This window comes from Palaemon carinicauda, chromosome 23 (assembly GCF_036898095.1).
Source record: "Palaemon carinicauda isolate YSFRI2023 chromosome 23, ASM3689809v2, whole genome shotgun sequence".
NCBI lineage: Eukaryota > Metazoa > Arthropoda > Malacostraca > Decapoda > Palaemonidae > Palaemon > Palaemon carinicauda.
In genome coordinates, this window is record NC_090747.1 from 88,020,209 (window position 1) to 88,042,727 (window position 22,519).

General features: G+C 34.4%; 1 protein-coding gene across 8 annotated transcripts in view; it reads right to left on the reverse strand.

The window, feature by feature from the left end:
- LOC137617210 (trithorax group protein osa-like) overlaps positions 1-22,519 on the reverse strand; it is a 103,490-nt gene that overhangs the window by 24,238 nt on the left and 56,733 nt on the right. For 7 of the 8 annotated variants that reach the window (XM_068347139.1, XM_068347141.1, XM_068347135.1 and 4 more), the window contains 8 exons: positions 20,800-20,995; positions 16,079-16,987; positions 15,537-15,763; positions 9,933-9,986; positions 7,781-7,969; positions 6,940-7,156; positions 5,629-5,811; positions 510-739 (listed from right to left, as the gene is read on the reverse strand). In XM_068347139.1, the coding sequence (XP_068203240.1) occupies positions 510-739; positions 5,629-5,811; positions 6,940-7,156; positions 7,781-7,969; positions 9,933-9,986; positions 15,537-15,763; positions 16,079-16,987; positions 20,800-20,884 (2,094 nt within the window). In that variant the 5' untranslated portion in view covers positions 20,885-20,995. The remainder of the gene's footprint in view (positions 1-509; positions 740-5,628; positions 5,812-6,939; positions 7,157-7,780; positions 7,970-9,932; positions 9,987-15,536; positions 15,764-16,078; positions 16,988-20,799; positions 20,996-22,519) is intronic. The other variant, XM_068347136.1, reaches the window with a different exon arrangement.

Below are 22,519 nucleotides of genomic sequence, written 5' to 3' on the forward strand. Positions count from 1 at the left end.
TAGTTTATCTACATTTCTGCTGAACTTTTTGTGTTCAGAAATTTCATAAAGAGAGGGCTGTGGACCCAATGATTTTATGTTTTCCGTCTGCTTCTTATTTCCTTGGATATTGCTCTATTGAACCATTTATACCGTGGAGTTCCATTTAGTAAAATTTTTCTGTGATATACATTTAGTCCTTTTTTTCTTTCTAGTTTTCAACTAAGGATTCCAATTATATTCTAAATTCTTTGTGTACTTCAGTTGTATCTAGTTACTTTGTCTGTAGTCTAGTTTCTTTATAATTTTCATTTATTTTGGATGAAGAAAATTTATCTCAAGAGAAAGATAGATAGATAGGAGAGATAGACTTTCAATATATTAAGTATTCCCACTAGACATTACAAATTACAAAATGAAATTTGTTAATGCTTAACTATACTGAATTTGTAAGAAAAAAATAGTAATAATGAGGAGTCCAAGCTAAGGTTAGTGATATTAAGAGAAAAAAAACAAGGTATATTGCATACCGGGTACTGGTCTGGCTGGAATCCTTGCTGCCCTGGTGCAAATCCCGGTCGTTGGTAGCCCCCTGGCTGCTGGTATCCTCCCTGGTAGCTCCCCTGATGGTTTGGGGGCCCTGGTGGTTGATACGGCCGACCATCTGGGGGGTAGCCAGAGTTATGGTAACCCCCCTGGCCGTAGCCCCCTTGCATACCCTGGTAGCCGTGATACTGACCCCCCTGGTATCCCTGATAACCTGTTGGCAAATAATCGTGCTTCACAGATAGCTTTACCTAAAACTTATCCTACCTAAGAGACTTGGCGAGGACGACGCTAAATTCACTGGCCAAAATAAGAAGCAAATTAACTGAATGGTTTAAATGGAAGTTCTTTACACACATGCCTCAAAATGTTCAAATAAAGTTCAAGAAAAAGCTTGAAATGCCAAGCGTATGCCATAAAATGCAATATCAAAAAGTAACTAAGTCTGGAATGTTTCATTATATAAATTATTTTGTTTGAGTCTCACATAAAAACTATATATATAAAAAATAAGAGAAATACAATATACAATTCACTCAGAAGAAATATATTGACATCATAAAACTAAGTAAAACCTCAAAGCAACAAAATAAAAGTCATTCCATTTTCTAAAGAAAAAAAATTAGAAAAAATAAAATCGACACGGCAGTAAAATTCTCCCCTTTATTCAAACTAAAATCCTGTATTACCTTCAATATTAAAGAATATTATTTTCAATTTTGAGTTCCAAATCCTAAAAATTTGAGCATTTCCAAAACGTAATTTTTATTTTTCCAAATTTTTCGTTAATAAAGTCCTTAACTTTCAATATTTTCAAATAATCTTAAATCCCTCATCCTATTACAATATTTTCCCAAGTGGCTATGACTCCCACTTCTCCAATTCGACAAATTATAGTAAATAAAAACCTGACTCCCAACAGGCGACTTATTCTAATGATAATTTTTTACTCTATACTCACTAATCTTTAAAATACCATCCCCTAAATATTCTCTTTAAAAATGCAATCCAATATTTGATGCAATACCTGAAAGGGCTGTTCAATTTTCATTCTGAATTCAATTCTTCTAATACAGGCACACAAAACTCAGCATAAAAAATACAAAGAAATCTGTTTTTGCATTACACTTATTATATTTACAAAGAAATCACTATCAAAAATTACATGAACTTAATACTGTATGCTTAACTTTATTCAATCAAACAGCTTTGCAAACCCTAGTGATGATGTACAGCATGAATATTTTTAGTCATACACACATCTATCCAAACTTGACAAGACCCTTTTTTTTTAAACTGATCAAATGAAAGAAGCAGTTTAATTTTCCCAATGCACTTCACCTTTTCTAAAAATTCTGTACATTCCTAGAAACACTTGTCTTATGAAAAATTTAGTGGTTTTTATATGACAGTTCTCAATACAAACTCATAAATCAAATTGTCTAACTCTTGTACATTAGAATACCATCGCACCAACATTTGTTTGAGAGTTTGGGTCCTACTGTGCATGGCCAGATCAGCTTAGGACAATTTACTTGTTCCACATTCTTCATAGAAATGCCTTAAAAAGTGTAGGAATGAAAGAGGGGCAATAGTGCTAAGATTAATTGGTTGTATATTGAAAAAGTGGTTTTGCCTGTACAGCTAGTTAGAAGAGACTGGACAAATCCTAGACAATCTGTCAAGATGTCTGAAAAATACAAATGAAAGAAAATAGATTAGCCCAAGAAGGAAGAGTATGATATGTAAAGGTTAAGTATATCTCAGAAGACATCAGTCGGGGTTCATATAACCACACATTTTTCAGCAGATTATGGGTTGAGACATACCCAGGAAAATCATGCCTTTAAAGTGCCAGAAATAGGAGGATATGAAGATTACCATGTATTGGATAAGGACGAAACCCAAAGATCCTGCCTTGTTACCAAGACAAACCCCAACACTGGTAATACCCAAGGAGAAAACAATCAGGTTCTTAAAAATCACTATGTTAATGAAACCTTATAAACCTTAAATAGATAAATCCAACTCCTGACACATTATAGTAACCCTTTGTGATTGCTTACCAGAGTCAAACGGATACTGTTTACAGACCGAGAAAAAAACTAAGATTAACGAAAAGGAATTCTCAAGTACACTGAAGAAATAGTCCTAAAGTATGGAGTCTTGGCTGCAGAATCTGAGAATTTGATTCAACCAATGACCAATTGAACGACTTATGACATGTTACCATTACTAACATGGGGCTTGATGACATGAGGGGATAAGACCTATGATAATCTTTTGCATAAGTCCATTAAAATAGACTAATAATGAGTTATGTAAAGAGGCCTGGTCAAGCTCTGCAACAAAAAAGAAGTTAGATCCCTGATGAGAGGTCGGAGGACCTAGGAATGGATTAGTCAGAATGACGAATGATAAGAATATAAGCACAATCTGTTCACAATGAACAAGAAAAGTCTATTTAGTAGGCCTTGATGAAACCTCGATAACATACCCCAGTGAAAAACTCAAATCCGCAATAGCATAAAGCAAAAAACTAATATATTGTATTTAAAAAAATTGAATTATGCATACTCATAATGGAGGTGTAGAACCTAATACAGAACCCTCATGGATAAAGTTATGGTATCCACACACTCAATGAAAAAAAAAAAATGTATGCTGAAGATAAAAATGGTGTAAGAGTAAAAATAGACAAGCATGGTGATAAACCACGAGACATAATTCATGGAGAGCATGGCGAGTAAAACATTAGCTCTGACTAGTTGCACCAATGAATAAGGATAAAGTAAAGTCACATGAAGCTCTGGCTATGCACTTTGAAAACCTCTCAATCCTGAAAAGAACAAATTCATGCAACTGGGAAGTGTTGTACAATGTTAGACAATTTGTAATTCATGAGGGTTTTAAGAAAAAAATATAAATACCAATGTGTACTGCAAATCCAGTACTGAAGGAATTACACCTTCACAATGTACTACATTGCTTTGAAAGACCAATCTCACCCTAATCGTATCAACTACCTGCCCTGGATAAATAAACTGCCATCACTTGACTTGACATTTAGCTGGATTTCTCTTTGCAAAGTTAAAATGGCCTTGGGTAATCTATGGGGTCTAACGATGTAATGCAATCTCACAAAAAACACGAGCACTCAAATTCATCACAATGGCCTTAGGCATCACATTTTTATAAACTTAATTCCTGACAATATGTTCCTTGCTCCAACTTCCATAGCAATGTAAATGCCACCCAACTATTTCCTTTTATTTCCTTTGAGTTCTATCGCTGAATGATTGATAATTTAAGAAAAATCTCTTTCTTACAGTCACAACTTCACCTATTTTCACCTTCCTCTAATCAAACAACACAAGGGAATAATCATGCATTTGTGAAAACTGATAAATCATCTATAAACAAAAATCTAAAAACAAATAAAAGGAACTGAAGAAAGACTAAAGAGAACACGTAAGGAAATAAATACTTTGCGCTAACCCAACAAGAGATTAAATGGACACCTTTAATTAAGTTTTAAAGGAAGAGGAATATTTTGGATATAAAGCAATTGAGGAAAGATCTTGTAAAACATTTAAAACTTTGAGAATATAAAAAATGTAAAATTATCATGTAATTAGACAAAAAAAATAAAACATGTTTATTAATCAAAATTCCTTACTAATCAAGACTGTCTGATAAGAATTAAAACTAAAATACTCGCAAACAAATTTGTAGGTGTCCAAATATCTCCTCCGTCGAGATCACAGTCGGCAAATACAATTAGGATTGAAAGAAGCGAGGGGTTAGAAAAAGATAGAGCACACCCGACACTACGGCCCTTACCCTGAGTACGAGAATACGAGTTATGGTAAGTTCGTGAGTACTGACACTGATCATCAAATGGGTTAGACACGTTCACGTTTTCCCCGTTGCCTACTGGACCTGTGAGGCACAAGGTTACTAACCATCAGTATCGGGCTTGCCGGGGAAAGAATAAAGCACAAAACTAACCACCTTTCCAGGAGTTTGCAAAGAAAACAAAAGAACTTGCATCTCTTTAAAAAGCCTATTGCATAAGATACAACTAAGGCATGTTCTATGAGCAATGTTTGAGCTGCCAACCTGGACCTGGACCTTGTACAAATTACAACCTTCGAACAGTCATCCAGGATCAGCTGACATCTCAAATCAGTATTCCAAAAAGAATGCATTTACTCCATTACCAAAATTCCTTCCCTCCCAAAAAATGAATAAAATTTACTAGAATTAATAGTAAGCCATGAAGAGCCCTGCTATAATATTGTAAAGGCAGCCAAAATCATTTTAAGCATTACAAGAACTAGCTGCTCTTGTCCAAACAAAAATCTTTAGCTTAAGCAGGAAAAAAAAAAAATAAGGCACTCATGATGAATAATGGAGAGCCAGTTCTTCGGTGCCTTACTACTAAATGTTCATTCAGCTAATTAGGTGTTGGACAGTTACATAATGCCAACAACTATCACTTCATCAAGCTGAAACACTCGCCAACAAAGATAACAGACACGCTAACAAAAAATAAATGGGATATCCAAAAGCGGAAGGAAATAACAAGCAAAAGCAAACCTCTAGCCCATAACCTAAAGTAAAACTTGACCTTAGTAAATCATGGGCAAGGATGCAAAGTCTAATCCTGTAAGTTAAGTACCTCATTAAATTATTCCTATCAGTCACAAGTTGCCCTATGTTAAGTGAAGTCAAGATTATGAACAAGCAGTCAAGCATAATTTCTCGTCATTCTTTTTGAGGGAACCTCCATTAACACTCCTCCCTCCCAATAAATCATGGCTGTGTGTATAGTCCCTTTCGCGGCTACCTTGTTTACTCCCAGACCCAAAGACATAAACTTGTAATCTTATAAACTTAAAAAAATAAAAGGGTAACATGTAAGGAACAAGGAATTACAGTACTTCAAACATGAAATAAGGTTAAGCAAAGTTATCAGAATTTCCCCCTTAAATAAAATTCATATTTATCTTACTTTCAGGAAACTTTTAATTGAACTTTGAAGAGGGGAAATGCTGGTCTAATTCAGTATAAAACACATATGGAATAATCCAAACATACCAGAAGTTGACTGTGAAGGCGGGCGTTGTGGCATGTGACTACCAAATTCAGACGATGGGGGATACTGAGGATAAGGTCCAGGTACTCCTGGACCACCAGGTACATGTGGCCCATTTGAGAATCCATCCATAGAACTACTGTTGGATCCAGCTGGTGGAAATGAATCCTGAGAATTTGATGACCCTGGAAAATTGAGTCGATATTAATCAATTGCCGTGAATCCCAAATGACAAGGTTTATGCCATTCATAAGTACAAACAATGCCGCCATTTTTTTTTACGAGGATAACATGGAGGACAGAGGTAATGTATTTTCTTAACAGATACTGTGAAAATTATATGCAATGTATAGGATGGGAGCTTGACTTTATTGACAAGGTCTGCGTAGCTAATGGAGTGTTAGATTTTAATTATTCGTCATGGCGTCCAAGAATCTGTTCAAACTTTGCCAAACCAGAAAAACTCTGGATGTAGGCTTGGCTATACAACCCGACACCATTTTGAAAGGGGTTACTGTTGTCGCTGCTGCTGCTGCTCCTCCATCCAACATTTGTCTACCAGTTTCACATTTCGACAAAGTATTGGTAATTTTAAGAAGACAAGGGACAACCTCAAGACTGGTAAATGATAATGGTATTCTAAAAGTGGGAAAAGATGCAGACAAAGAATATGATGATTCTAACTTTAAGCTGTAAATTACATTCAACTAAAAATTGACCACTCAGTATCTGAGAATTCCATTTTTGAGAAAAAAAAGGAACAAGATAGAGTAAGATTCTCCTATTGTCCTTTTTTAAAAATGATAATACCAAGAAATATTCAGAATCATTGGGATTTACTTCTATGGCTAAGAATACAGTTGAATCCATGTACTGTATATGAAATACAAACCCAAATGTTCAGTTGAATCCATACCTATTAAATACCAACTAAAATTTTAAGAACCTTTTTTTAATCATTCAAAGTTAAACAAAATTTAGGAATCTAGTCAATGACAAAACTACTTCTAGTTCAACTTATTTACTTTCTTCATCATCCTTTACAGCCACATGAGCTAAAAATATATATGAAAATCAATTATTAATTAAATGGTTACCCCTTAACCAAGTTGATTTGATAGCTAATTAAAGATAATTTGGAATTCAGGTTACAAATTTTTACAACCTAGCGAATCATAAAACCTGGTCAAAATGCAGAATTCACCACCATCCAATGGTTACATATCCCTCTACTTAAACAAAATAACTTGACAAATTGCAAACAGCTACACCAGTAATTAGCTTTAATTTAAAAAAGGATAATGTTCACTTACCAGGTGAGGGTACAGATATGGTTTTCGTTGTTTTCTTTTTGGCTGCAGCTTCAATCTGATTTATGATAGGTAGTGGGTCAATGCCTCCTCGATCAAATTTACATTCGTAGGCCAAGATGTGCTTCATGTAGTGCTTCCGTAATGTATATGAGCCACTGGATGATGCCCCAATGCCCATAACTGCTGCCACATCTTTCCAGTGTTTGTTCTTTGTTACCTGTTCAATAAAAAGAAATATTTAGAAATGCTTGTTAAGAACAACAGAACTGCACACTAAAAATTAATGTTCATTTACAAAAGCATAAAAATGCTTTTAACCTTACCATTCCATAACTTAAATATTTATTTTCTTTATACAATACTTTGAATATAAAACTAGCTTTCTCCTACAGATCCCTCCCAGTGAATTCTCCCCAAAAAGGACTGATTCATGCTGCCAATTTTGCTTTCTCTAATGAAAACCCTTTAAACCAATCTCAATCTATTTAAAAGCTTCCAAATGCATAATTACTCAATCAACTATATCAAAAGGTATCAAGGGCAATAATTTAGATTTTCATTTCTTAAAACAATCAAGCCAAATTCAAGCAACCCTGTACAGTCAAGAGAAAAAAACATTCCGAACATTGCAATAAAAACTTTACCCATCTGACAGTGTACAGTACAGTATCCCGTTTAGCATAAAATTTACGGATGTCTGGAGATATGTAACAAAACAAAACCCCTAATACAAATGTAAACTTCAAACAATCTATATTTCATACCTCCTAGACCAACATTATTAATAATAAGGATAATGTAGAGAAATGCAACTTCTTGGCAATCATTCAATAATGCTTACCTCAACAAATCCACCTCGTTCTCGAACATGTAGATAAAGTGCATACAAATCCAGAGGGTTCTTTGATATGGTTGGACATGCAGTTATTGGCGTTTTATTGTCATCCATAAATGACAATAATTTGTCCAGCCACGCCCTCCGCTCAGGGGAATCTGACATCTCATACAGTCTCGCAATGTTTTCCCCTGGCTGAAATATAGAGGTAAATAATAACACTAAATAAAACTTTCCCTTGCAAGTTGAGCAAGGTTACATGAACTCTTCCATCTCAAAACTCCTCAGAATAGCCAAAGAAAATAATTTTGCATAATTTCTGTTGTAATCGTAAAGGAAAGGCAAAGCAAAACATTAAAAATCTGTAATTCATAGCATTAAAACATTAATCAAAAACACTTCTATACTTTTAACAATTGCATATATATTTAAATGAATTAAAATATTTTAGCAAAAAAACTCATATCATGAAACTATTTTCTGTCGATTTGAATCACTAAAAATCTCAAAGTTAGTCTGACTAAAAACATTGGCATTAATTCATAGTATGCATCCAAACTACACAAATGGAAAAGCTATGACAAGAATGTTTAAACTCCTGGGGAGTCTTCCCCACAACAGGGAAGGGAAACAAATGCCATGAATATCTACCAGTCTAACCAAATATACTTCCTTAATTCATAATCTAAATTGAAGGGATAGGCAAATTGGGAGGCTTTGAGAACAACTGGAAAAACTTACAGAATGGTTTCAATTAATTTTCAATGAACACTACAATACATTTCTTAAAAGACTACATATTTCTGTGGTGAGTTATAACTAGACAAATCTTGGCATTCTGATAAATGCATATGATAATAGTTGTATTATAAAAGAAAAAAAGCTTAATTTGTAATGTAAAGTGATTCTCAAAGAATATGGATGCTTGTTACTAATAATGACGTGAAGGTAATGAAGATTAGTTAGTGAAAGATATCAAGCTCTCATTCCACAAAAAAATGCAGTAAACTTATACTGTAATATATTTTTCACCAGAATTTCATTCCCATCATACAGTACTTTAGATTTATAAGCTATAACATCCTAAAATGTTAAGCATCAAGTGTTTTGATTCTAATACCATACGACATAACATTCAAGTTAAAAACCATGTCCTAAGCATGTTTTGCCAAATTAAAAAGCCTCTGCATCAAACAAGACTATAAGAGCTACAAGCTACGCAGGCTTAATCACAGGTGAACAAAAACTAGTGGTGCAGTTACAATTCCTTTTAAAGAGTTCTTGATATGTAAGAGCACTAGGTAGCTTTTGAAAATCTGTGAAATCTACTTTTTGTGATAAAATCATTCATATTTACTTGTTTAGCTTTTAGCATCTCATTTTTCCCCAAAACCACATGAAAAGGCTATCAAATGACCCAATTTGAATTTCATTAAAAAACAAAACATTATATTTTATCACCTCCGTCACAGCCTTATCTATAAAGCTACCAGTGATGCAAGAATATCCAGAAAGCAGCCAGCACCACAGAATATATTCAGTGCTAAGCCAGCAGTTAATCTAACTACTACTGCTGCGTCGAGCTCTAATTCAGCAACACTACTTCTAGTGCCATGCTTTCCATGCTGCCTACCAGGGCTTTTTGTTAAGCTTTCATCAAGCAATTTAGATTACAGCCAGGGACTAATCTGGCTTTGCTTCTGCCCCCACTAGTCTAAAAGGATATTTTTCAGAAGTTACCTTAGTACTTTTTTTCTAAAATACAGTATACAAGGGGATGGTGGTGGATGTGGTAGTAATAGTAGTAGTAGTAGTAGTAATAGTGGTAAAAAGTATTTTAAGACACCCTCAAAGATGCTTAAAAACTTCCATGTCAATGTTAGCAGAAATAAGTTTTCTTACCTCAAAGGCTATTAGAAAATAATTGTAGAAATCTACTTATAAAAGCTTAATAGAAAAGATTTAGTTAGGCAGCAGACAGCACAGACTAGAGAGGGGCAGGATGACAAGCGTCAACCAAGCGGCTAGTCATGTCTGGTTAGGGGAGGAGGGAAAATATCTGCCAGGGAGTGAGGGGTAATATAATAATAATCAGGCTGGCAACAGTTAGGTAGTAATTCAATAAAGAGTGGGTTGGGTGTAACACCTTGATATTAACCTTGGATGGTCTGTAGATGTCTGGGGGTGGGGGTGGTTGACTGTTAGCATACACCTGAAAAATGTCATCACGCATTGAGATTTACCATTACAATTGCTGCATCCAGTCAGGTCCTTCAGCACATCAAAAGGTTAATAATATTCATAGTAACATTACAAAAACAATAATAAATAATGGGAATAATCTCTTTACTTGGAAGGGACGAGTGAGCCTCAAGTAGTTCCTTCCTCGTAAAGTTTTCTAAAAAATATTATTAAAATGACATCTGGTAGGCCTGAAGTTAAATCCAACAACTTTGTTAAATGTGTAGCATAGGGGTAAATATTCCTTTCCACAATGCTATCTTCACTCAGTACTACTCATTTACAAGACTATTTTGAGCACACTACTGATTCTACCATGCCTGGAATTCCAAAATCAACAAATAAATAACATTGAAAAATTTTATACTCATTATCATGATGGATACACTAACATAGGCCCATAGTCACTTTAAAAACAGGCAATCTTTGAACATCTCTGATATCTCGAACAGCACCAACATGTGTTAAATTTAAATCCTCACACATCTTTATTCTCAAGAATTAAAAAAAAAACAAAAACAAAACCCTATTCTGACCCCTCTTAGAGGACTTGTAACAGAAGAAAAACTGATATAGTAAACTAACCTCTTAAGTAAAAAGTAAAAAATAAAATTATGTCTGCAAATTATTTTTAAAAAATTATATGAACTTTAAGACAAATATATAACCTTTAAGACAATTATATAACCAAGAGGGGTAAGGAGGGCCAATTAAGTGCAAGACTGAAAACATATCTACTGGTGTGGATTACGATACATATGGCTGAAGAGGCTCAGATGGGGGTAGGATTAGAAAAGGGGTTCAACATTGGGATTTACACAGGAATTATAAATTTATACAACTGAATCCACTCATTCAATCGTTAACTTTAAAACATTGTTAGGGAGACCTTAAAAGAACATACTTTAAATTTGAACAATAACACTTAAGAGATGAAGCACAGCATTCAATTTTGTAAGGGAAAAATAAAGTACTTCAATGCTTTAAAGTAAACTAACTTATGCGCTCATTTTAAGATATCTTTAATCAGCAATAAATCAATGTTCTCATGAATGATTACCTCTTCATCCATTTAATGGCAAAATACATGACATACCAACAGTGATAACTCAAACAGCATTTCAACTGATTCTGAGCAATTAACATCTCAATATTACTTAACACTATGCTGGTGCAATGGGCTCGTTCCAACAGCTAAAAATGAGTTTGGTGACTTGGCGTGTTATTCATGCATGAGCAGTGGTTTGTGAATGAGTGAATTCCTTTAACTTTAATATTAAAGTAATGGCATATTCCATACAAAGAATGACAGGACACCTATAAAATTTTATAATACACAACTTGACATAAAACCCTGTGCCAAACAAAACACCCTTTCATATGTAAAAAGAAAATTCAAAGTATTGAATTTCTCTCAACAAAATGAATGCACTGAAATGTAATTTTTAGTTATTTGAAAAAAAAAATTACACACTATTCACAAGCTGGACGAATACATATTCAATAAAGTGAACAACATATTTTTCATATTGATTACACAAAATAGGACTGCAATCTCAAAGACTATCAGGCACTTTAAATATTACCATAAGTTTACAGAAAGCTTAAGACTTCTCTTTACTTGACTAACATTGAAAATTTTACCTGAATAACACTCAATTTTACCAAGAACATTGACTATACAATGTGCACCACAAAACAGTTTTGCTAGTTGAAATAGTTTTGCTAGTTGTGGACATTGTATTGTACTGGTCCAGTTCAACTTTTGAAAAACAATAAGGAAATGTCACCATAACTTGTCATAAAGACTTGAGAAGATCTCAAATGTGAAATTCTATTAAGATTCAGTTAAAACCAACTATCAAAAATCATCCAGTGACCACCTATAAAACCTATTGATGAACCAACTATCAAAAATCAACCGGTAACCATCTATAAAACATATTTATTAACATGAACAGACTACAATTTTTTTTTCCTTTTCAGCAGTCTCGCACTGCCAGCAAAATTCTCTCTAAACCAATTTCTTTTCTTCAGTAAATGCATTTCATGAAATTCGCCATTGGATGAGAATCCAGGTCGAGTTTAAATTACCCTAAAACCCCGACTAACACAGGCTTAAAACCACTAATCTTTCTCTCTTATAGTTGAATTTTCTTTCAGACAAAATCAACATCTCAAAAATCATACAAAGTTTAAGGAAGAAAAAAAAATGTTTTACTGGCAATATTGCATTGCACTTTTTAATGGGGAACAGCTACTTTCACAGAAAAACAGTAAATATGATACACGTACTTTGATTTTCAGAGAAAGTAAAACTTCTACAAGAGCATTTCTGTCTATTGACAGCTGCCATATTCCTACTATGGGTTTAATCTGCTTTAATTTAGAATCCCTTTTGCCTCTTCTCATATATCATTATTTCTTTGCTATACAACTTTGTTCATGTCACAATTAAAAAAAATTCATATTTGATCGCGTCATAACGTTTAATATCCCTGAAGTTGTTTAAAAAGGCCTTTTCAAGACCCCATAGGGCTCACGCAAAGGATTTGCTCATGACACTGAAAACTGATAAGATTTAAGTTGAAAACCAGCATAACTGGGAGGGAAGACACTAAACCTAACTCAAAGGGTAATAAGCCGTAAGCAATGAAGCGGTGACCAAGAAGTTACATCAAAGTAACCTTTAGTTACTATCTAAAGATGCTAAAAAACACACACTGCAAATTGGAGCTTCCTAAGAAGATGCCTGTATGAACAAAGATACTGTACAATTCAATACAGTATTTATATCAACTTTTTATAGTCTATGGAAGGCAAATGATAGGTTAGAAAGGGTAATTCTGTACTAGGTTTTGAGTACTTCTAATCAATGATATTTTGAAATTTGGTCAAGGTGCAATTTTAATAAATTAATAACGGAAATTATTAGCTTCAAAGCCAGAGGCCCTTTTTGTTGATGAAGACCGAGTTTTCCTCTCTTGTGAGAAAGCAGCTCTCCCCAAAGAGGTTGGAGATATCAACTGATTTTCTAAAAAGGACATGTAATTTTGTTAGCCCTTATTATTATCGTTCCTTTCCAAGAATATTTCATTAAAATTTCTAATTAACTCTTTACCTTCTTTGAATAAATTGACAGGCCAACTATCACTAAATATACCTAGATCTGTTATTTTTTTTAAAAATTACAACTTTGGCTAAGCTCAGTCTTGCCATACCCAAAAGTTTTATTTCAATTTATGCAGTTTGTTCCCAGATTCATCATGCAAAGAAGTCATATTTATCTACATTACAGTTTGATCCCAGATTTGTCAAACAAAGAAGTCATTTATTTATATAACTGGTCTTGGGTATAAATTACTGCAATATTTCCTTCAATAATTACATGATCAGAGCTTGGGGATATCTCAGTTCTCCACTGCTGTTGGTACTAGAAAACACTAGACCAGCACATTTTAGTTCTAAATAACCTACACTTTTAAAAAATTTCAACAAAAAAATTACCAATAAAATATCATTCCTAGATAACAATTAACTCCTTTCACAATAAGCCTACTACGATAAACTAATGGGGCAGATCAAACTTCCCTTATTCAGACCATGACACTGAAAGAACAATAAATTACAAAGAACAACGCCGTCAATATTGGCGATGATTACTTCATTGTCAACTGGTTCAGGGTACTGTACTTGATAATTCAGTGTCCTAGATAGGAACCCATCTAGCTTTCACCCTCCATACCAGTTTCCTCATCAGCACAGCTAGTTATCCTTTTCCAGGCCACAAACACTAAAATCAAGTAGCAATATGTCAATGATATTCATAACAGCTTCACTACCTACAATATATAAATATCATTGCATATATACACAGTACTAAATATCAAACACATCCTATCACAAATATTTTCAATCAGAAAACAAGACCTAAACAAGTTTACTTATTTTCTATGGTAGACGAGGTACAAACACTTAAGGTAAGTTTACTGTCTTCCTGTGAAAAATGCCCGATATTCACTAATCAGGAAACCAAATAATGTTACAAAACTTATTAAAATCAGGGAAACATAAGAAATCCAACTAATCATACCACTTTAAGAAGGTACATTACACTGAAGTTGTCAACTGAAGGGTAAAACATACTAATCTACACCTAAACTGTATAATGTTGACAGCTAATTAACAACCAAACACTCTTTTTAAAGACCTTCATGACATCTTTAGATTTCCATTAAATTTTGACTTTCAATCAACACTGGGATACACCTTCAAATATTAAGAAAAAAATAAAAAAAAATAGTCAAACTAACAAACAAAAATGCAAAAGTATTCAAGTGATTTTTCAGTGTACAGTATTGGCAAAGACAAAAAAGTAAATTTGCAAGCTGTCATCAATATAAGATAAGCAAAGTCCAGCAGGAATAAGATATGCAATATAATTTGTAATCAATATGAAAAATATAAAATTCTCACCTCTATCCTATCATTTGAAAATTATGATGATCTCAGTGCTTTTCAAACTCTGAATAGTAACTCAAATGTACACTGGTCCTCCAGGATCACATTTTCATATTACTGTACTGTCCAAGTTCAGCCTGGCTTTTTACAAAACTATATTATTAAGTTTAGGTCCAAGACCAAAATTACTTGCACTAAAATTTAGTCTTAATTATCCATTTATACCAACTCGTAAAAAAAACAGAAATAAGTAGGCAAACAATATGAAAAGGCCATTGATGTAGTATAAATTTATAAATAATTAAGAAAAATTCTGTAAAGAGGATTGATGTAATCTTGACATCTTTCCATAGAAAAAAAATCAAAAGAACTTATCATAATTTCCCAGGACAAAATTACTTTTAATATATGTTAATATTTGGAATTTACACAACAAACGCTTCATTGCTCTTACAAAGTGGCCTGACTAGTAATATTCTTTATATTCTCAAATTTGGAAATGAAAGCAATAATAAATAAAAGAAAAAAAATAGCAAGTAATTTACTTATCAAACTTTACTTTAGAACATTTTTTTGTAAATATGCATCTCAATTGACCAACAAAAATAATGCTCATCAATAAACATTTAAAACTATATTTGGCTTATATTTGGATTTGAAAAATGAAGACTGATATTGGTGTTAAAACTTCATTGAGATTGCCCGAAAACCTAAGAAATTTAACAAAATATTAGATCAATTCAAAGGTAAAAAATAGACAGCTATGTACCTAATGCAGTATATAGCTTTTCATACTTATTCAGATAAACATTTATTTGGGTAAGGATGCACCCAGACTGAAACTGATGAGAAAATTAATATGCAAACAAATTAAGAGTAAATGATGAATGTTTCCTGTTTACCCAGACCTTCTGACCTTAAACGAGACTTAGAAAAATTAATAAATCAAGAATAAAATGTATAAATTAGATAAAAATGTATTTACAATTTCTTTATGCCAAACGGCCAACCTTCAATACACTTTAAAGAATTAAAGAACACCCTAAAATGTTAGGCCTACCGTCTGAGTGCTAGGACTTCTTGGCCAGCCAGGGGAGTTCATATTTTCAAACTCATCTTGCTGGGATGTCATTGAAGCAGCACCAGGTGATGGAGCAGAGTTGATAGGAGTAGGAGGATGGGAAGATGGATGTTGGCCGCTACCAGGCATTCCACCTGGCATACCAGGTCCCCCTAAAGGACCATCTTTATGAGGTTTCGGTGTGCCTGACCTATCTTCGCCAGATGCTGGAAATTTCAATTATTTTTAAACAGTGGGTTACAAGAATGACAAGATATAAAAACTACTTCAGTTCTAATAAGTGTTTCAATTTCAATTTTTCAGCATGTTCTAAACTATGATCAACTTGAACCATTATCACTTTCTAAGCAGATCAACAAGTGCCACATACTCTTTTCTAGACTTAATCAGGTAGGATTATCTCAATACACCTATCCTTACAAAGGAGATTAGATACTGTTTCACAGAAAAATAAGCCATTTATTCATCCTCAACTATACCAAGATATTTTACGTTGCAAGCTTCTACCAACACTGCCTTACCAGCTGAGGTGTTTGAAACCGTTGACTGTTGAGAAGCTTCATCAACGACCGGGTTACCATCTGGTCCGATAGAAGGAGGGTTACTGTTGTTGAGACTGGCATTACTCCCTGCATGATCACTAGTATCTAAAGGTGTGCTGGATGGGGTAAGGGGCTGTGGGGTCGAAGTTGGAGGTGGCATATTATTTTGTGGGCTCTCTCTGCTATTTGGCATCCCAGGCATTCCCGGACCATTTGGGTACATCTGAGGGCCCCCATAACCACCCATTTTGTGTTGAATGTGCTGCTTTAGGTAGTGTGGAGCATGTGGAGGGGTGTGGGCTCGAGGACCGCTGACATTACTAGCTCCCGGTTGACCAGCCTGACTTGGCATCTGTACAGAGCCTGATTTTCCAGGCATCCCTGGGCCACCTGGCATCATGGTGGTTGGCATTCCAGGACCTGGAGGACCCTGATTCATACTTTGTCCTCCCCAACCTTGCGTCCCATAAGGAGCATACCCGTATGGTTGGTTAGGAGGAACATGGTTGTTGTGTGGGGGTCGGGGTTGGTACTGGTGGCTAGCAGGCATAGAGGTGGGAGGACCCTGGGGTCCTTGAGGCCCTTGAGGACCCTGTGGACCTCCAGGAGGAAAATTTTGTGGATAGGGCTGCATCATTGGTCCTTGCGGTCTTACTGGAGGATACTGATGGCCACCTTGGTACCCTGCCTGACCAAAGGGAGGACCAGGTGGGGCACCAGGTGGCATGTGGGCCATTTTGCTAGGGTAGCCATGAGGTCCTGGAGGTGGTCCAGTTGTCATGTGTGGTGGGGCACCAGGAGGGTAATTCGGTGCATGCATATTGCTATTGCGACCGTCACTCTGTCCGCTGCCGGGGTGAGGGGACATCACAACACTCCCCGGACCACCTGAAAGATAAGAAATAAAATATCAGGAAGGCTTTTCTTGCTATGGAAATTTCTTAAAAAATTCTACCAGTAAAAAGCTTTCCCCAATTCAGTTAGGTATCTTATTTTTATGACAAATTTATGGCAGTTCAATCCACAGCACTGGTTGCAATCAGGACCAAAATGAGAATCTGGTGATATGAACTTGGTAAATGTTAGACCAATCTAAAATAGCAATGAAAATTATGTAAGGGAATAAGATGGGCGCCAATTACTAAACTGCTGTATATAAAAGATCTGCAACCTTCTTACACATGATTTATCAATTTTGTTTCCAATCAATTTAATCAGGTGACAAATCTTTACAAGATAAAATCTTTACAAGATAGCAACTGCACTTACAATTTCTGACTAGTGATAAGAGGGATATTCAGTAGCATAATAATACTGCCCACAGCCTCAATGCATCAACTATATACAGTATCTAACTTTTGTAAAGTCGGCTACTGAGATGGGATTTCTTTATCATATATTTAAGATTATCAAGTATAATTAATAATGTCAAAAGACTATCACCTGATTGCTGTACTATTCAAAATTAATCTTTTCCAAGGAAGAATTAGAAGTTTCCAATGAAATATACCTATTGGTGCTGTCTCTTAAACTGCAGTAATATTCTTAAAAAAATTTATAAGTTTTCACTATAGATCAGTAAAAAGATTTCCCAAAAGTAAGCAATTCATTTAAAATATGTTAGCTGGTACTTCTAATTTAATTTAATTTAATACAGAAACAAATTAAAACTGGCATTCTATAATCCCAGATGTATGCAAAAGAATCCTTAGATCTTTGTTGCCATGAAACTTTAAATAATAATGACTATATAATAATAATCAATCATAATATAAAAACCATAAGAGATAGTAGTCGTACAAAACATATAGAGTTTATAAAACATCAAAAATAAATTTTTAGGCTAAACTGAGCCACTATGATTCAGTGTAAATGTTATATAATAAAATCATTTAATCTTTAAAATTTCTTAAATGATTCACAAAACATATGGCAATCTGGCATATTCAGTATACTGTATACTTTTGAACAATCACATTCATCTTTTAATACATATAACAACTTTACAATACTTATTCTACACTTTCATTCACACTTTCATAATGAATATTTTCCATTAAATTTTCAACAGCAGCAATAAATGAAAAAACCCTATCACTTATCAAAACTTTTATACTTTTCATTGTACAGTTTAGAATTTTAAAAAATTGCATATTGACAAAGCTCAGTACCACGTAGTTTATTGTATAATAATGTATCTTTCAAAGTTTTAATACTTTTTTTAAATTTACGTTTATTTCACTTTATGAAATACTATATAACAAGGAATTGAAACATATTTCAAACTAAATGATAAATTATCAAATGGAAAAAAAAAATTGTTTACCATATTTGGGGTTAATAGAAATAAAATAAGATACCTGACTGGACTTCTTTATCAAATCCTTTCAAGAACCAGATTCATCATTTGTTCACCAGAAAAACAATACCAATAGATCTTTGTTGGATTTATGACCAAAATTATTGAAAAATCAAGTTTTCCACTTGAGGGTTTTTTTTTAATCTCATCTGTGAAAATCAAAGGTTGACCTTTATTTAAGCAGGAAAACAGTATTCATAACTATGGTTTCTTTAAAGTTGACCAAACAAACAGGTGTGCCAACTGATAATTCCATTGATAAAAGTTTCAAAGAATACTTCTAATAGTTTGCTACTAACCCAATACAAGATGGAGATGCTACTAAATAATCTAATCTTCAATTACATTAAAATCAAATTGTGATATTTATTTAATCTGATACCATGTAAAGTAAACAGCCTGTAAATCTTGAACCACAAAAAAAATTAATTACTTAAAAGCAACAACAAAAATATTGTGTAATTACAGGTTATGAAATCCTTCTAAACAGTGAATATATAGTACAAATGCAATTCCATTAAAAGAAAAGGATTTGTTTATTATTGTGAATCCAAGTACAGTAATTGTAGAAGCCCTATCAAAAAGTGTACCATTCCTCAAATCCCATACATCAACTCTTACTTTCAGTCCACTGAACATAGTTGCAATAAGAAGCCAAACTAAATTTAATTGCAACAAAAAAAATTTCTTGCCCAATTTTTTCACCTTGGCCCCTTCAAACACCAAAATAAGTTAGAATGCCTATGTCTTTAAATTACTTAATAATGAACCAATATACTAAAAAGGCAATGGGCTTTTCTGTCCATTTCTCAATGTTTTCAGAAACTTGCTCCAAAGTTTAAAGAATTATGCTGAGGAAAGTTTTCAAATGGGACAGATGGTTTACCATTCATATGGTTATTAAAGACAAATTAGAAAGTAGCTTTTAAGAGAGAGAGAGAGAGAGAGAGAGAGAGAGAGAGAGAGAGAGAGAGAGAGAGAGAGAGAGAGAGAGACTCGCCTCGCATCTAAAAAAAAAAAATGATTATTCTATTTCAAACCATCAAGCAGTGTAAAATTTCAAAATAGGCCTGTAACCTATGTCTTAAGTGGCCATTAACCTCCAGGTACACCTGCAGTCTGTCTGTCTTATCGATTGATGAACTATTTGCTATAATCACTTGCACCGGCAGAAAAATCTGTGTTGGTTGTTCCCAACATTGTTCAGGTATTCCACCTGAAGGTTAGTTACTATTATGACTGCCCTTTGCATATTTGAAACCATAACGTAATGACCACAAAATTCTTAATTTAAATTAGTTAAATCACGAATAAATAAGTGTAGCAGATTAGGAAAATGATTTCTAGGACAAATAAAGGCTAAAATCTTAGCTTGTTTATTACAGAAAAATCTGTAGGGCTAATTTTCTTTGACATATGTAGGCTATCTTATCATAATGTGTATATCAAAATCACCCATAGACCAACGTACAAAACATGGGTTTGTTTTTGCTCATTATGAAATAAGGCTACCAAATTTATACAAAATATTTTATGAATCAAATAAATCAAGCTCGAGAGAATGATAAAGCTTGTAGTAGGGAAATCTTAATTAAAGATTTTTTTTCACCCGAATTCTCGGTGATATAGGAGCAACCCCCCTCCCCCCTTTCCCCCAAATCTCGGTAAGATATAGGCGCTCCCCTCAATCTCTGTCAGACATAGCCTAGCGTATGTTTAATATCTTTCCAACTAAAATTTAAATGGAGAATCGCGGGGTACTGGAGAGGCATAGTCACTCGTGCATAGTAATAGTAAGTAGGCCTGATTGTGTCAACATCACTGTAACCGATGTTTTTATCCTTAAAATATTTTATTTTAATTGTTCATTACTACTTTTATAGTTTGTTTATTCCCTTATATCCTTTCCTCACTGAGCTATTTTCCCCGTTGGAGCCCTTGGGCTTAATAGCATCTTGGTTCTCCAACTAGGGTTATAGCTTAACTAGTAACAATAATAATTAATATCTCTACTTCATACGCCATAAGTTTCCTTCTTTTCCGAGGTAGCTGTCTTTTTCATGATTTCTACTATGTAGGCTTTTTTATTGATATTTTTCATGACACTATAACGCAATTATTGGCTGGAATAACAGATGCGATAAGAAAATCACCTAGATTATCATGTTGCAAAAAGGAAGTTCATTGTTATGTTGCAAATAATTAACCAAAACTGCTACAGTCAGTGAACTACTCGAGACAAGATAATTGTCATTAAGGGAACCGTTTTTTTTTTTAACTGCTGGCGAAGAAATAGCAGCAGAAGGGGAAGGCGAAGGAGATTGATGTCGAAGTGACTCACCTACAGCAGGCGACATGTGTGGGGAGTGAGGTGGGTGAGGGGGGTTGGCTCCTGCAGTCAGAGGCGGTGCGGGCGACACCCTCATCCCCGCCGGCTGCAGCTGCTGTTGGTGATGCTGCTGCTGCTGCTGCTGCTGCTGCTGCTGAGGAGGGGTTGGCAACCTTCCACTACCCTCATGGCCCGTCCCCACCGCCTCCTGAAAGATAAAATGTGGGTAAACAAAACATAGATCATTACCATAGTCCTGACTGCGAATGCAGTTGATCGCATGCAAGTTGACGGACCCTACAAGAGCGCCGCGCTTGTTTACATAAAACACACAGCTAAACCTATTCAGAGCCTCCTTGAGCCCAGGGAAACATTGCCGATCCATTATACAAACGAAAGGGGTGAATATTCCCAACCATGGCAAACTCGCTATTCCCGTTTAATGCAAGGGGTTCCATTCGTATGAATGCCCCGATATTCCATTCACAAGGAACACTGGCAAAGGGGGCTTTACAAAATTCACAAAAAAAAAAAAAAAAAAAAAAAATCCCTTTTCCTTGCCCTAAAAGATGTTCTCTCTTGAATTGTCATGCACGGCGCCAGACTCTTCAGTATTACATTAATGGGGTTGGAGAGCACAGTAAAGTGCAGAATGCCAAAATAGAAACAGGAGAGCCTAACTTAAAATAAAAAATTCAAAATCATAGATAATTCTAAATAAATTGTTTAATAAAAATAAAACAAACAAATAGGATACTGCTAGCTCCTAAAGTCAAAACACTTCCTTTAATTTTACTTTACAACAACTTGACCTATGACAATAACAAACAAAAATACAGTTCGTAAATACCTTAATAGAAAACAAGAGTACAGAAAACTACCAGGAACAATACTGGCAATAAAAAAAAACTTCAAGTAACATCACACACAGGATTTCAGCTAAGAGGCCCAAGTAGCGTCCGTAGGCCTACGCAACTCCTCGTTAAATTGAACTAACTTTTTATCAGTATGGAGAATAAGACTGACGTCATTACCAAAGGTATCCTTTCCATACACATTTTAAACACTTCCATACAGTCCTGCTGAAATCCATACGCAATCTTTACTATACAAGTACACACATTTTAACACCCTGCCACTAATTTAATAAAATATAATATATATATATATATATATATATATATATATATATATATATATATATATATATATATATATATATATATATATATCTACTGTAATTTATTAAAAAATATCAAATATGAAGAATCATACTGTATTGCAACTGATTATGCAAAATATTCAAAATCCAAACTGTATTGCAATAAGAGGCTAGATATCACTGAAGTGAAAGCAAGTTCATCTTTCAATAGAACAAAAAATACGCTCAAATACAGCAGGTTACAATATTGCAAACAAAACGATCACTAACAACACACCCCCCCCCCCCAACCACACCAAACAAGCAAGTTTCCAATTTATTCTGGAATGATCCTTACATATCTGAAGGACAAAAAAATTATTTGAAGTGCCCCCCCCCCCCCCTTAAAAAATAAGGGCATGCAATTCAACAACTGAAAAGTTAATAAAAAAAAATAAACACTTGTTTTTATTATTAATAACGACACCGAAAACTGGTGGCTTATTGCAACACTATTCCAGGAAGTGTGGCCGAGTTAGCGGCGTTGCGAAATGCGAGCAGCGCTGCCAAGCGACGATGAAGGCTGCTGGT